Source organism: Mustelus asterias, chromosome 8, assembly GCF_964213995.1.
Source record: "Mustelus asterias chromosome 8, sMusAst1.hap1.1, whole genome shotgun sequence".
Lineage (NCBI taxonomy): Eukaryota > Metazoa > Chordata > Chondrichthyes > Carcharhiniformes > Triakidae > Mustelus > Mustelus asterias.
The window spans coordinates 102,755,198-102,772,448 of record NC_135808.1 but is presented as its reverse complement, the minus strand read 5'-3'; the positions used below and the strand labels follow the sequence as shown (position 1 = coordinate 102,772,448).

Here is a 17,251-nt window from a genome sequence, read left to right as displayed (position 1 = left end):
CGAAAGCTTGTGTGGCTTTTGCTACCAAATAAACCTGTTGGACTTTAACCTGGTGTCGTTAAACTTCTTACTGTGTTTACCCCAGTCCAACGCCGGCATCTCCACATCATGACTACCATCGACGCCTCACAGTGCCAGGGATCCGGGTTCAATTCCGGCCTTGGGTGACTGTCGGTGTGGAGTTTACACTTTCTCCCTGTGTCTGCGTGGGTTTCCTCCAGGTGCTCCAGTTTCCTCCCACAGTCCAAAGGTGTGCAGGTTAGGGGGATTAGCCATGATAAATGTGTGGGGTTACATGAAGAGGGTGGGGGAGAGAGCGTGGGTAGGACACTCTGTCAGAGAGTTGATTCAGATTTGACAGCCTGAATGGGCTCTTCTGCACTGTAGGGATTCTATATAGTAAGAAGTTTAACAACACCAGGTTAAAGTCCAACAGGTTTATTTGGTAGCAAAAGCTACCAAATAATTCTATATGGCATATGGTTGAGTGGCTTCTTCCTACTGTTTTTCTTTTCGGAAAATAGAGGCGTTGGAATGTGTTATTAATGAGTTACGATAACTCTCTTGGTTATCTTGGGTCATGGGATACAGGTTAAACCGCTGTTTGGAATTCGCAGCAAGAAGCCAATGCCACGGGAACCCGCACACTGTGGGTCTTGGTGCAACCACTTCACCTGACGAAGGAGCAGCGCTCCGAAAGCTTGTGATTTCAAAATAAACCTGTTGGACTATAACCTGGTGTCGTGTGACCTCTGATCTGCTCCACCCTAGTCCAACACCGGCATCTCCACATCGGTGCTGCCAGTGGCACAGAGGCAATTGAACGCGGGGTGTTGCTTGAGTCTGGATGCCAGTACAGAGGGCATTGGCCCTGCCTCACTGCATACTGCACCCTGTTGCCAAGTTCCACTTCATTCATGATGCATGATGCGATGGTACAAATGCCGCGCGTGCGCAGATCAGTTCATTATCTGCCCGGGGCTGCCCCGCGCGCTCCCGCGCAGCGCGCACCCCGGCGTCCTCGCTCCCCGCCTCCCCTGCACGCTCCCGCGCCAGCGGTACTTCCGGCTGAAAGGTCAAAGCGCGCCGACAACCGGAAATAAGCGACGTTAAAGGAAAATAAAACACAAACACAAAAACAATAATAAAAAATAAATATAATCTCACATCCCCCGCCCGCCCGCCCGCCCCCTCCTCACGGCCATTCCGGGCCGGCGGCTGAAGCAGCACACGGTGTCTTTCCGAGTCGGGGCACACTCAGTGCGGCCATGCTGAGGGAGAGAGAGAGGAGCGGCGGCGGGAGGCGGCTTCTCCTCAGCGGGAGCGGACAGCCGAGTGCTTGCGTGGAGCCGGGCCTGGGCAGCGGGCCCAGTTTGAACAGCAGGAGCAGTGAGTGAGTGACGGCTGCTCTCTCTCTGTGTCCCTCAGCCCTTTGTGTCCATTTGTTCGGCCCCTGGACTCGGTCAACATGCCCCGGTAGAGCTGCAGCCCGGCACCCGGGGAAGGAAGGAAGGCGGGCGGGCGAGTGGGCATCCTCTCTCCCCGCCTTATCCGCAACCGTTTCCCTTTAAGTTCAACCTGGACCATCCATCCTTTTCAGGATGTTGTTTCTCCCTCAGCTGCGGCCTGGAGAATAGACTCCGCACTCTCTCTCTCTCTTTCTCTCTTATTTGGAGAGAAGATCTGACCGCTTGTTGTTTTTTTATTATTATTTTGTTGTGTTATTTATTGCTTACACGTGTGTGTGTGTGTGTGTAGTGTGTGTGTTTGGACACATGCTGAGCCATGAAGAAATCTGGAACACACCTCAGGAGCAAAAAGAAAACCTCCAGGCAGCATGTGCGGGATGAACAAGCTGAGGGGGGTAAAGTTAAAGCTGGGTTGGACCAGGGACGCAAGAGCGAATCACAGAAAGAAAAGGTGAGTTTATCATCCATGGCGGTTCGGGCTAACTTGTGAACGATCATTCATTTATAAAGCGGGTTTTCGATGTGAGAAACTCACCTGCAGGTCTTTATTTTCAAAACACAGATGTACATATGGTGAACAAGACGTATGATTTTTACTCTGTGAAATTTGACAACATTCAATTGTTAGTTCCTGCTTGTGGCTTTCAAAACAAGTGCTGGGAGACTTGTTGAACATTTTGTTACCTTGTTCTTGACACTTCACACTTTTTTTTAAAAAAAGGAGTACAATGCATTCAGAAACGTTATGCTACACTAAAGAATATCATAACATGAAGCATTTGAAACTGCATGTACGCTCTTGTGCCGCAATAAAAGTGGCCAAAGGTGTGCATGAAATTGAATTGTCGAAGCAGAATAAGCATTACGCGTCAGTCAGTGGCTTTCCAAACTGATAACTTTTTGTTTGGGGTTCATTTGTTCACTTGTTTTATGTAGCTGACAATTTTTTTGATATCTATGTTTACTCTATATGATAAGGCTGTGTTTGTTGGGAGGGAAACTAGTTTCCCGCTCCCAGATTTGATTAGATCGGCGTTATAACTGCTTTGCAGGAGGCATATGTGTGTGAGATGCCTCAATTCGGTGATACTGGTAGCTTAGCTGAATATCTAACTAATTTCCCCAACAAGATGTCATTACAAATCTATGGTGTCACTTTACATAAAGCATGCTGCACTGTTGTGTCAGCTGTGACTCAGTTGGTAATGGCTCTCTTGCCTCGGAGTCAAAATGTTGTTGCTTCAAGCCCTACTTCTGAGGCTTAGCACAAAAGATCTGGGCTGAGTTTTTAGTTATGTGATGAGGGAGTGCTGCATTGTCTGAAGTACTGTCTTTTGGATTTGTCATTAAGCCAAGGCCCTGTCTGCTCTCAGATGGACATGAAAGATCACACGGCACTATTTTGAAGAACAGGGGTGTTCTCCTTGGTATTCTGGTCAATAGTTATTCTTTAAATCAACAACACAAACACATGCTGTGGCCATTATCACATTATTGATGCTAGGATCTTGCTGTGAACAAATTGGCGACTGCATTTTTCTGCACTAAAACAGTGACCACTTAACACCCTTCATTGGTTAAAATTTATTTATTAGTCACAAGTAGGCTTACATTAACACTGCAATGAAGTTATTGTGAACGTCCCCTAGTTGCCACAGTCTGGCATCTGTTCGGGTACACAGGGAGATTTTAGCATAGCCAATGCGCCTAACCAGAATGCTTTACGGATTGTGGGAGGAAACCAGAGCATCCGGAGGAAACCCATGCAGACACTAGGAGAACGTGCAGACTCCTCACAGACAGTGACCCAAGCCGGTCCCTGGTGCTGTGAGGCAGCAGTGCTAACCACTTTGCAAAAGTGCTTTGGGGTATTTGGACTTAATATAAGTGCAAGCCATTTGTTTGTCGATAAAATGAAGCCAGTTAGCTGGAAAATTTTCAATTATGTGAATGTGAACAATGTAATATTTCTGCACAGTGTTAATTTTAGAACATTTCTTTGTCCTGTACCGAGAAGAGGATAAACTGAACAATGTCTCTTGAGATGTGTGTACTGTACAGCACAGAAAATCCACATTGACTTACAATAATTACACATTGGAATGTTTAGGCCCATTTCCTGGAACAGCTTGTTTGGTACATGGTGCTGTGTACACTGAGGCTGCAACAGGTACAGATGTATATTTTTAAAGCCATTGCTCTACAGTTGCAACAGTTGTTACATTCATAGTGTTCCATGTGGCACAATGTGGTGGGGAATGGCAGTGGCATGAGTAAATACTGCTGTTGTGGGCCTCCCTTATCATTATTGTAGAATTTTTTTCTGGTTGTGTCACTTGAGATAGCCGATTTAGGTGGGACTTCTGGTGTGCAGTTTACATGGAAAATGCTGTTAAATATATTGACTTGTTATTTGGGCAGTGTGGCGAGATTTTTAAAAGAATTCTTTGTTCAGTCTGAGAAAACACAACTTTAGGTATTTTTGCTATTAAACATAGGTAAATTACCATGTCAGACTAAATGTACATCTCCATTGCAATGATTATATCCAAGCTCTATAAATATGATCTGACATGTTGCAGCTGCTTAAATGATTTGATTTTTGATTTGATTTATTATTGTCACATGTATTAACATACAGTGAAAAGTCTTGTTTCTTGCGTGCTATACAGACAAAACATACCGTTAATAGAGAAAGAAATGAGAGAGTGCAGAATGTAGTGTTACAGTCATAGCTAGGATGTAGAGAAAGATCAGTTAAATGCAAGGTAAGTCCATTCAAAAGTCTGACAGCCGCAGGGAAGAAGCTGTTCTTGAGTCGTTTGGTACGTGACCTCAGACTTTTGTATCTTTTTCCCGAAGGAAGAAGTTGGAAGAGAGAATGTCTGGGTTGCGTGGGGTCCTTAATTATGCTGGCTGCTTTGCCAAAGCAGAGGGAAGTGTAGACAGTCAATGGATGGGAGGCTGGTTTGCATGATGGATTGGGCTTCATTCACGATCGGTTGTAGTTCCTTGCGGTCTTGGGCAGAGCAGGAGCCATACCAAACTGTGATACAACCTGAAAGAATGCTTCCTATGGTGCATCTGTCAAAGTTGGTGAAAGTCGTAGCTGATCTGCTAAATTTCCTTAGTCTTCTGAGAAAGTAGAGCTGTTGGTGGGCTTTCTTAACGATAGTGTCAGCATGGGGGAACCAGGACAGGTTGTTCGTGATCTGGACACCTAAAAACTTGAAGCTCTCGACTCTTTTGACTTTGTCCCTGTTGATGTAGATAGGGGCATGTTCTCCTTTTTGCTTCCTGAAGTCGATGATGATCTCCTTCATTTTGTTGACATTGAGGAAGAGATTATTGTTGCCGCACCAGTTCACCAGATTCTCGATCTCATTCCTGTACTCTAAGTGAGTTGGAAATCATTTGGTTTATTAGGTTTGGAATAAATAATGCTAGTTCAGCATTGCCAATAGAAAAGCTGACTTGATGAGTGAAAGAACTCAATGGAGAGGCAGGATTTTGACTTCCGTGAAAGAGTCAGTTGTAGTCCTGCAGCAGGGAAACGACTGGAGCACCTCTTTGTAAATCTGAGAGTATGATGACGATAAGAAATTGTTTTAGTTAAGAAAATAAACACATGCAGGTCAGTTTCTGAAGAAGCTGCATTGGCAATGTTGTTAATATATGTATATTTCACTTGACCTGTTAATTACACATTTGTTTTGAAAATATCATTGAAGACACTGAACATTTACTCCCAGTACCATCATGTTTTTGTTTTAGTGTCCTTTGATTTCAGAAACGTATCTAGCCCTGCACCGTGTACCATCTCATTGTGGTCTATGGAGTTTTTTGTGTATTCTTGAAGGCCAAGCTCCTGCTTGTGGGTAGTTGCTGAAGGTTGCTTGAGATATCTATATTGTTGTGTTTTTACTGAAACACGCTGGTGTTAATTCAAAGTTGTTGGAACTCACTTCCGCAGAATAGTCTTGGATTAACTTGTATGAATTCAACAATTTTAATAAAACAGAACAAGAGGCCTTTTCATGACTTTCAATTGAAATTGGCAGATAGTTTGTATGAAGCAATTTTTAATTAAGAGCAGTGCACTACATACCACTTGGCCTCATGAATTATTTTCTGTATCTTTAACACAAATACAGTGTAGGCCGTGTGCTGAACCGTGGAATCTGGACTTGTGTTTCGCTTTACAAAACATCTGGTTGGCACGTATGGTTTCCAACATTTGTCTTGGAATTCTCAAAGGATTTTCTGACCAGTTGCTTCCAATAGTAGTTAAAAGAGAAGAATTTTTTTTTGTTGGGGAGTTCTTATTCTTAAGTGCATTGGTGTAAAAGCAAAGCATGTGTCTTTGCTAGATAAAAGCAGAAAATGGTGGGAAGTCACAGCAGATAAGTTAACCTTCAGTTTACAATAGTCATCAAAAGTGAGGTCAGATCACTCTGGTGAAGGGCCTTTGCCTGAAGTATTAACTTGCCTGTACCCTCCATAGATGCAGACAGATTTTTGGATAAATGCATCTCGATGATTCTTTATTAATAACGAAGTCAAACTTGAATTTTTAAGTAGCAAATAGAGGCTTTTCCTAGCTTTGAAAGGCCCATTCACTTAAGTACTTGGATTTGCATCAGTCCATTGATTCACTCGAGCAAAATGTATTGCACTTTAAAATGCAAAATGATCAGTCACTGCAATCAAAGAATCTCCTGAACAACACATTGCCCACATCCTAACTTGTAACAAGTCCTGTTAATCCATACCCTGTGCTCACTGATCAGAGTTGGCTCTTGAGTCTGTCAATGCCTTGATTTTATAATTCTCACCATTGTTTTCAAATCCCTCAATGGCTGCAGCTCATCCTGCTCTGTAATCTCCTGCAGTCCTGTAACCTCATTCAGACCTCTGAGAACACCCTCCATCACCGACGCACAGCGGCAGCAGTGTGTACCGTCTACAAGATGCACCGCAGCGACTTGCCAAGGCTCCTTGGACAGCCCCTTCCAAACCCGCCATCTAGAAGGACGGGGGGGGGGGGGGGGGCAGCAGACGCATGGGGAACACCCACCGCCTGCAAGTTCCCCCTCCGAACCCCCCCCACACCACCCTGCCTTGGAAATATATCGGCCGTTCCTTCACTGTGGCTGGGGTCAAAATCCTGGAACACTCTCATTGAACACTCTCAAAGAATATAATATTAAGGGTAAGACGCTTGGCAGTGTGGAAGATCAGAAGGATCTTAGGGTCCGGGTTCATAGGACACTAAGTAGTGTCGCAGGTAGAGGCTGTAATTAAGAGAGCGTATGGAATACTGGCCTTCATCAATAGAGGAATTGAGTTTAGAAATCGGGAGACAATGCTGCAGCTGTATAGGACCCTGGTCAGACCCCACCTGGAGTACTGTGCCCAGTTCTGGTCGCCTCATTACAGAAAGGATGTGGAAACCCATAGAAAGGGTGCAGAGGAGATTTTCAAGGATGTTGCCTGGATTAGATGGCATGCCTTATGAGGATAGGTTGAGAGAGCCAGGTCTTTTCTCCTTGGAGAGGCGAAGGATGAGGGGTGGTCTGATAGAGGTGTATAAGATGTTGAGGGGTATTGATAGAGTGGATTCTCAGAGGCTTTTACCCAGGGCTGAAATGGTTGCCACAAGAGGTCACAGGTTTAGGGTGCTGAGGAGTAGGTACAGAGGAGATGTTAGGGGTAAGTTTTTCACTCAGAGGGTGGTGGGTGCGTGGAATCGGCTGCCAGTAGTGGTGGTGGAGGCGGATTCGATAGGGTCTTTTAAGTGGCTTTTGGATGAGTTCATGGAAGTTAGTAAGATAGAGGGTTATAGGTAAGTCTAGTAGGTAGGGACATGTTTGGCGCAACTTGTGGGCTGAAGGGCCTGTTTGTGCTGTAGCTTTTCTATGTTCTATCTCTGTGCTCTTCAATTCCCATCTCTTGCACAGACATAATTTTCATTGCCGCACCATTTGTGGTGATGTACTCTGCTGTCGAGACCCTAAACTCTGGAATTTCTTCTTGAAACCTCTCTCTACTTCATGTCTTGTTTAAGACTATTCTTTAAAACCTACTGCATTGGCCAATCTTTTGTCATATGTCAGATCTCCTTTATGTGGTTTGGTGTCCGATTTTATTTTATAATGCTCCTGTGAGGTGCCCTGAGATGGTGACAATGTTAAAAATACTACATTAGCGCAGGTTGTGGTTGGGGAATTTATAAACCTGAGCGATAGCACTCGGAAACACAGTTGTTACTGCTTGGGAAGTGAGTTCTGCTGCTGTTTTCATATTTTAAATGTAGCCAATAAATATGAAGACTCTGCAGATCATTAAAAAATACATCTTTAAATTATAAAATACCAAACTATTCTTTAATCTCGATCAAAATTACATGTTGTTTGTACTTTGTTCCCTGAAAAATTGAAGCTGTTCAACATATCTGTGCCAAATGACCTAATGCTGTTTTCTTGTCTGCAGCAGCATTGGTGACAGCTGTCAAATCATTACAATGCTTCTGTTGGTGGATAGCGAAAAACCGAGTAGTTGGTCATTTAGTTCCATTGACAACTACTCATTGCTTTCGCTGGTTTAATCAATTTTTGACCTACCTCAGGAGCCTGTCATCTGTCCGTACCTTCTTATCCAGTGGACAAATCACTTGTGTGGCATGGCATAGCAACTTTGCTGAACTTTGAAGTTTATTACATCCATGTGTTCCTGGGCATTTCCCCAACCTGTAATGTGAATAAGCCATGAGTCTGGTGCCAGTGAACTTTAGGCCAGCATTCCAGCAAGAACTTTTGGGTCTCCAATTCTTTCCCCCGTCATTAACATGTAGAACTCTGAGACAATCGTATTTTAGAAAATGTGTTCATTTATTTTGTCATTCGTTTGCCAATATAGCCAATTTTGCACTGATTGTGAGGAGCATCCCAGCTTTGTTGTTAAATGATTCCAACAGAAGTGTCTGAACTGGAAAAAGAGAAGAAATATTCATTCAAGGGATGTGGACATCACTGGGATGGCGAGTATGTATTGCCAAACCCTTTACAACTCTGGCTTGGATAGATGAGAGTCAGTCATGTTGCTGTATGTTTTGGGTAACATTAGTAGATTACTACTTCTGTGAAGTTCCTTCTAATATCCAAGTTTAGTTTATTTTTCACAGGTTTTAGTATGTCCTACCTTGCAACAACAAGAACCTATATTTATACAGCACTTCAATGAAATATCTCAAGGTACTTCCATAGGAGCACTACAAAATAAAGCAAGACACCAAGCCACATAATGAGATATTAGGGCAGAAGTTTGGTCAAAGAGGATGATTTTAATTTTCTTTTGTTTAAAGCAATATTATGGATTTAATTTGTCTATGCCATTTAATATTTTATACCCTTAAATACGGAGTGGAGATGTTCAGCATTAGGGACACCAAATGCAGGCTTTCTGGAACAGCTCCTTTCAGCCGCTGAGCATGGTCCAGAGCTAATGATTTCCTGTCATTTTAATTTTGCACCTTGCTCTACCTTTGACCTTTCTGTTCTTGGCCTACTACCATGTTCAATTGAAGCTCAACACAAGTTTGAGGCACAGCACCTCATCTTTCAAAAAGGCACAGACAGCCTTCTGAACTTAACATTGAGTTAAACAATTTCAGACTGCAATCTTTCTCTTGTTTTGTTTCCATTTCTTTGACTGTTTCAGTCTTGCTCTTGTTTTTGCTTTCGGATGGGAGTTGTTTATCATTCTGCAATTCGTATCCGCTCTAGGCAAATTGTTTATTCCCCCCCCCACCCTTTTTCTTGCCCCATCACTGCTGACCCTGCATGACGAACTCTCTTTTGTCATTTAATCTCTCCTGTCTTCCACCGGGTCATAGATCTTCCCTTTTGTTCTTTTTCACACTTTTTCCCAATTTCACTTGCTTAAAACCTTTTACACTTCTATTTTTTCTGGTTCTGATGAAAGGTTACAGACCTGAAAGATTAACTCTGTTTCTCTCTTCAAAGATGCTGCTGAACAGACTGGCTGTTTCTAGAATTTCCTATCTTTAGTCAAGGAATTTTAATCCTTGAAGTTTTGGTATATCAATTGAAACTTAACTTATGGAAAGAATTCCACAGAATTTACAGTCCAGAAAAAGGTATTTGAGCATTTGTATTCCACAGGAGCTTCCTCCCAGTTTATTACAAGAAGAACTACAGAAGACAGGAAATTGCTAAGTGAATATGGAAGGCAAATGATAGACAATAAATGAATTGTTCAGTCAACTGAGCATGAGCTGTTCATAACCAACAGAATTTTCTGCTCCCTAATTGCAACAAGACATATTGGATGCATGCTCTTTGGCATTGGCATCTATTCGATTATGTCATCACTAGGCAGTGGGACAGACAGGGCATGCATGTAACAAAAGCTGTGTGGCTCTGACTGCTAGACTGACCACCATCTTATCGTTTGAAAATTAAACATCAACATCTATCGCCCGATGCGTTCACAAGGCTTGATGATCCCAAAGTCTCATTGGATAGAATAGAAAGGTGTCTCTATGTCTTGGCTTAAACAGGCAACCATGAAGGAATCTCTCCCAATCAAACTCGAGTTGCCTGTGTACAGTGAAAATGGACATTTGTTGCATTGAGGACGACTGGTTGTCCTTCAGCGATATAGTGTACTCCATTGCTCCAGAGGCCCTTTGGACTCCCTCTTGTAAGTATCAAGATTGATTTGATGAAAACGTTGGGGTAATCCAGAAACGCAAACCAGCCTCCCATCCATTGACTCTGTTTCCACTTCCCACTGCCTTGGAAAAGCAGCCAGCATCATCAAGGACCCCACATACCCTGGACATATTCTCTTCCACCTTCTTCCGTCAGAAAATACACAAAAGCCTGAGGTCACATACCAGCTGATTCGAGAACAGCCTCTTCCCTGCTGCCTTCACGGGATTTACCTTAGTGTCAAGTCATCAAAGCACAACGCCAACCTACATATTTGCAGGACTACCAGTGCGAGCTCTTGGAGATGTCAAGACGTTTGGCTGAATCAGAAAGCAGGATAAAATGGAAACGTTTGAAAGCTTAAAGGTGTCCAGATCACCAACCTGTCCTGGTCCCTCCACGCCAACGCTATAGTTAAGAGAGCCCACCTACGCCTCTACTTTCTCAGAAGACTAAGGAAATTCAGCACGTCCGCTACGATGCTCACCAACTTTTACAAATACACCATAGAAAGCATCTTTCTGGATGTATCACAGCTTGGTATGGCTCCTGCTCTGACCAAGACTGCAAGAAAGGGTTGTGAACGTAGCCCAGTCCATCACCTAAACTAGGCTCTCATTCATTGACTCTGTCTACACTTCCCACTGCCTCGGAAAAGCAGCCAACATAATCAAGGATCCCATGCACCTCGCTCATACTCTCTCCCATCTTCCGTCAGGAAAAAGATGCAAAACTCTGAGATCATGTACCAATCTACTCGAGAACAGCTTCTTCCCTGCTGTTATCAAACTTTTGAATGGACCTACCTTATATTAAGTAGATTTTTCTCGACACTCTAGCTATGACTGTATCACTATATATTCTGCATCCTCTCCTTCCTCCTCCCCTATCTACTCCATGAATGGTATGCTTTGCCTATATGGTGCACCAGCAACAATACTTTTCATTGTGTGCCAATACATCTGACAAATCAAATTTCATTCATATGCAGACCGATAGAGATTCCAAGATGCTCTGAATTCTGTTTGCAAGCCGAAGTTTACTGTTTCATCACCAATCCTTGATGACGATGACCATCACTACTCACAGAAAACATTCAAATTCTAGAAAGATGAGCAGAGCACTTTAACCACATCCTTCATTAGTCATCAATGAAGAAGTAGTCAACAGGTTGCCATCAGTTGCTCTCTTGATGATCCTCCCACAATGTTAGGAACAAAAACAATCCAAGTCCTGTCTCGCGGCAAAGCTCCAGGAACTGATGCTATCCCAGCTGAGGTCTACAAGATTGGAGGTAAATGCCTGCTGAAGAAGCTTACTGAACTCTTTCAATCTATGTAGGAACAAGGAACCATCCTGCAACAATACAAAGACGCTTCCATTGTCTCCAAGTGGAAGGGAACTCTTCAATCTTGTGAAAATCACAGAGGAATCTTACTGCTTATCTTTGCTGGCAAAATCTTCACCAAACTCTTTCTGAATCACTTAGTGCAACATCTCGCTCTGCATCTGCTGCCAGAGAGTCAATATGGTTTCAGAAAAGATAGATCTACTGACCTGACCAAGGCCTTTGACACAGTCAGCCGTAAATGCCTTTGGAAGGAGAGATTTAGCTGCCTGTGGTTTGACAGTTCCATGACAACATGCTCACACACATCCCATATGATGATGAGTCTTCTGACCCATTCCTAGAGTTAGTGGAGATGGTAGTGTAGTGGTAATGTCACTAAATTAGTAATCCAATGCCCATGACCAACATCCTGGGCCATGGGTTCAAATCTCACCATGACAGCTAGTGGAATTTAAATTATAAATGTGGAATATAAAGCTCGCCTCAATAATGGTGACAATGATAACTATCATTGTTGTAAAAACCCACCTGGTTCACTCGTGTCCTTTTCGGGAAGAAATCTGCCATCCTTACCTGGTCTGGCCTACATGTGACTCCGGACCCACAGCAATGTGGTTGACCCTTAATTGTCATCAAAAGTAGTGTAGTAAGCTAGTTCTAGGGCAGTTGGGAATGGGCAGCAAATGCTGGACTTGCTAGTGATGCCTACACCCCGTGAAAGAATCTCTAGAAAATTAAGGGGCTAGGTGTTAGCATCAATCCTCATGTTTTTCTCCCCATGCCCTCTGATGACTTCCACGATGGTGATCCTGCAGCACAATCGGATATTACGGGACGGGAAACTGCTCAATCTGAGATGGTTCCAGGCGAAGACTGAGATCTCCACTGATAGTTCACGATTTCCTGTTTGCTGATGGCTGTGCACAAGCTGCAGGTTCAGAGCTGGTCTTGCAGTCTAGCATGGACTAGTTTGGGAATGCATGTGGCAACTTTGGCCTTAGGATCAGCGCAAAGAAAAGTGAAGTCATATAGCAGCCTGCCCCTGGAAAGCACTATGTCAACCCAAAGTTTCAGTCCACGACCAGAACTTGTCCGAAGCAGATAAGTGTACTTATCTCAGCAGTTCTCCAGCTGTCTATATTGACAAAGAGGCAGATGCAAAAATTGCCAAAGCAAGTGTAGCCATCGGCAGACTTTGAACATCAATCTGGGGATAAAGGGAAGTAAGTCTCCCTCCCAAACTATAGAGCAATAGTCCTGCCCACTCTGCTCAAGCATGCAAAACTTGGACTGATTACCAAGGAGCTCAACAGTTTCACTTGAGCTGTCTTCAGAAGCTTCTGAAGGCCAGCTGGCAGGTCAAAATGTTAGACACTTGAGGTGCTCAACTGAGCTGGTATGTCAAGGCAATTTTTCTTTCTTTCATGGGATATGGGCGTTGCTAGCTGGGTCAGCATTTAATGCCCATCCCTAATTGCCTTTGAAGGAGCATTGAAGAGTCAACTACATTGCTGTGGTTGTGAAGTCACATGTGAGCCAGACCAGGTAAAGATGGCAGATTTATTTTCCAAAATAAATTAGTGAATCAGATGGCCTTTACGACCATCGAGAATGGTTTCATGGTCATTAGACTTTTAATTTCAGATTTTTATTCGATTCAAATTTCACCATCTGCCATGGGATTCCAACCTGTGTCCCTAGATCATTACTCTGGGTCTCTGGAATATTAATCCAGTGACAATACTACTACACTAAGATCTCCCCATCCACACATTGAGACAGTTACAACTGAGTTAGTATGTTCACGTAGCCAGCATGCCTGACGCACACTCAATCAAAGTGAATCTCCTATGGAGAGCTTGATGTGCTCTCATATCAGTCAAATGAAGCATTACAAGGCCACTCGGAAAGCTGTACTTAGGAGGCTTGATGAGTCCTGGGAGAAGCTTGCTCATGGCAGATGGAAAACTCAAGGGGAGGCAATCCTGCATCAGCAACTCCTTCAAAACTCGGTCATCTACAGTATCCTGTCTAATTTGCTGCAGAACCTTCCTCGTGCAGATCAGCTTTTAGCAGTCACCTATGTACCTATCGGACTCCTCCAAACACTCCAGATGATGAACATGATCATCCTTACCTGGAAGGATGAATAAGAACTGTGCATAATTCAAATGATGTTGAGATGCTGGAGTTGGACTGGGATGGGCACAGTAAAAAGTCTCTCAACACCAGGTTAAAGTCCAACAGGTTTATTTGGAATCACAAGCTTTTGGAGTGCTGCTCCTTCATCAGGTGAGTGATGAAGGAGCAGCGCTCTGAAAGCTTGTGATACCAAATAAACCTGTTGGACTTTAACCTGGTGTTGTGAGACTTCTTACTACTATTCAAATGTAAGGAGTTAGCCAATTAGGCAGCTGACCTGAGAGCACAGATAAACATTTGGTAGAGTTACTGAACTTATTATTGAAACATGACTTGTAGAAGGGCAAGAATGGAAGCTCACATTACTGCATTTTTATGGCTAGAGGTGGAGATTAAAAGAGGACAGTTTGGTCATAGCATTGGCTAAAGAAACAATTGCAAATATGAGGTTGGATGGTATGCTCTAAGGATCATAAAATGAAGCTATATGGGTGGAACTGAGGGCAGTCACACTACTGGGATTCTATTTTTGACCTCTAAACAATCAGAGGAAGATAGAAGAATAGACGTGTGGTCAAATTGCTGAGAAGTGCAGAAACAACAGGATAGTAAACGGTTTCAAGTACTCTCACATTAACTGGGATACAATCAGTGTGAAAGGTGTGAGAAATGCAGAATACTTAAAATCCATTCAGGAGGACGTCCTCACCATGGCTAGCAAGCCCAAATAGAGAAGGAGCAATTCTAGTCTATTTTAGGGAATGAAGCAGGGCAGGGATATCTGTGGGAGAACATTTTGATGGTAATTCCCATAATGCAGCTGGATTTAGCATAGTTCTGGAAAAGGACAAGGATAGAACAATTGGGAAAAGTTTTAAATTGGGGTAAAGCCCGTGCAGAACAGAAGGGGAGAAATAAAAATGTTTCTTGAATACAGTGCCTATATTTTGTTTGCAAGATTTAGAAACATATGGACATTTTATAATGTTTAAAAATACTATTAAATTTATAAACATTTTAAAAAGGCAACTCGTATCAGAGTTTATATACTAATTGAAAAATTTAAAGTTTGTTTTCATCTTGCACTGATCTGAAAATTTTAAAATATTTAAAGCAATGTCACATCTACTCTTCAATTGCTCTATCTGGAAGTGATACTTCCCACTTGCCTTAATGTGAAAAAAGACTACAAATTTGTGGCTGGTAAGTTCCACTAAGTCTACCTAATTTGGCTGAAAACATGGGCACGTTCCTTTTGGAAAGCTGGTGTGAATATTTGGAACCATTTTTGGAAATGTTTCTGTCACAGCCGTGAGACTGTGGATGCTTGTGTGGAGAAAAGTACATGATCAAACAAGGGAGATTAACCAGTTATTGGCTCAAATTGAGTTTTTGCATTATTACAACCGCATGCACAACCTGATGCAAAAAATACCTCAACTGCAGAGCAGAGAAAAGTTGAAATGTTTTCCTGCTTTATTTTTCAATTGCTGTCAAACACTGTCTTCGAGTGGCGAGATGGCATAATTGATGTGTCGCTATGATTGAGGCAGAGTCTTGGCTCAACCAACCAACCCACTGGTGTTTGCAGAAGGTTTCCCAAACCCAATTTCAGCAACATTTGATTCTTGAAATAAAGTTGTAAGTATATGCAGTGGCTAATGATTTTGTGTCAGATGGGCAGAGGATAAAGGCAGAATGTTGGTTTTTTTGGGGGGGGGGTGCGGGTAATCACTATTATGGTCTGCAACTTGTTGAGCAGAATTCAATATTTTTATACAATGAAATATAACAAATATCACAGTCAGGGTGAGAGAGAATTGCTGAAATTCCTGTTCCCTTCCCAACTGTCTGACAGCAAGCCTTTGAGAGGAAGGGGTGTGTGTGTTTTTTTTTAGTTCCTGAGTGTGTGGACAATACGAATAACTAGCAACCAGCTTTTTGTGGGTTTAAATAAAGGGGATTATTCTAGTGCTCAGCCTGAAATCTAAAACTATGGCACTCATTCATACATTTGCTGTATTGATTGATTTGAAAAGGAACAGCCTTGTAGACCATGCACATTACAGCCTCCAGTTTTCTAAAAATTCATTTACAGGATGTGGGTGTTGCTGGCTAGGCCAGCATTTATTGCCCATTCCTAATTGCCCTTGAAGATGGTGGTGAGCTGCAGTCCATGTGGTCTGGTACATCGTGATATGGAGATGCCGGCGTTGGACTGGGGTGAACACAGTAAGAAGTCTCACAACACCAGGTTAAAGTCCAACAGGTTTATAAACCTGTTGGACTTTAACCTGGTGTTGTGAGACTTCTTGCTGTCTGGTGCATCCCTTCAGAAGTTCAGTCTAATTTTCCCATCTCATTATATGGCTTGGTGTCATATTTCATTTGACAGCCCTTATCAATGGCCCTGTTAGGGAGGGTGTTCCAGAATTTCGATCCTGCGACATTAAAGGAACAGCGATATATTTCCAAGCCAGGGTGCTAAGTGACTTGGAGGGGAAGTTGCAAGTGGTGGTATTCTTTTGAGGCATAGGTGTTACAACGCTTTCTGCAGCTGCAGCGAGCATTGGACAATTAGTGTGACAAAACACGGCTGCCATACCATGTTCTCCTGACAACGATCTTGGGTTGATTAGTCACATCCTGTTTATTGGCTCCATTAGACAGTGAGGCAGTTTTTAAATACGTAAGCCAGGTCACCTGACCTTTGGCTATCTTTGCAGCACATTGAATTTGGCTGTTTTTAAGAAAAAACAAAGAATCCACTTTGAATATAGTTCATATCTTGAAGATTAGGAATATGATGTCTTTAGTGGATGTAACATAGATATTAATGAAATGATAACTCCAGAATGATTGTGGAAAATATGTAAGATAATAGAATCTTGATGCAATGATTTGACTGGTGTAACAATGATTACTATATCTAACTGACCAGTGCATATTTGACTGATTAATACATGTCAAAATATAGCAATCTCTGATGTATATTCCTGATCCCATGATTGGCTATGTGAATGGGGCGGCACGGTAGCACAGTGGTTAGCACTGCTGCTTCACAGCTCCAGGGACCTGGGTTCGATTCCCGACTCGGGTCACTGTCTGTGCGGAGTTTGCACATTCTCCCCGTGTCTGCGTGGGTTTCCTCCGGGTAATCCAGTTTCCTTCCACAGTCCAAAGATGTGCGGGTTAGGTTGATTGGCCAAGCTAAATTGCCCCTTAGTGTCCCGGGATGTGTAGATTAGAGGGATTAGCGGGTAAATATGAGGGTTAGAGGGATTAGCAGGTTAATATGTAGGGATATGGAGGTAGTGCCTGGGTGGGACTGTTGTCGGTGCAGACTCAATGGGCCGAATGGCCTCTTTCTATACTGTAGGTGTTCTAAATCACATTGAATATTTGATAAATTAGGTGTTCAGCCTCATCCCACTGATTTGCTGGTGAGAATCATAATCGTTTGTTGTGTTGAAAGCGTAATTTGATTTGATTTATTATTGTCACATGTATTAACATACAGTGAAAAGTATTGTTTCTTACGTGCTATACAGACA

At 42.9% G+C, this 17,251-nt stretch overlaps 1 protein-coding gene across 1 annotated transcript in view; it reads left to right on the top strand.

Moving 5' to 3' along the window:
* Nucleotides 1-1,177: 1,177 nt before the first annotated feature.
* The window catches only part of mast2 (microtubule associated serine/threonine kinase 2), a 409,139-nt gene continuing 393,065 nt past the window's right edge, over nucleotides 1,178-17,251 (top strand). Inside the window, 1 exon segment of the mRNA XM_078218609.1 lies at nucleotides 1,178-1,920. Coding sequence (XP_078074735.1) covers nucleotides 1,786-1,920 — 135 coding nt within the window. The 5' untranslated portion in view covers nucleotides 1,178-1,785.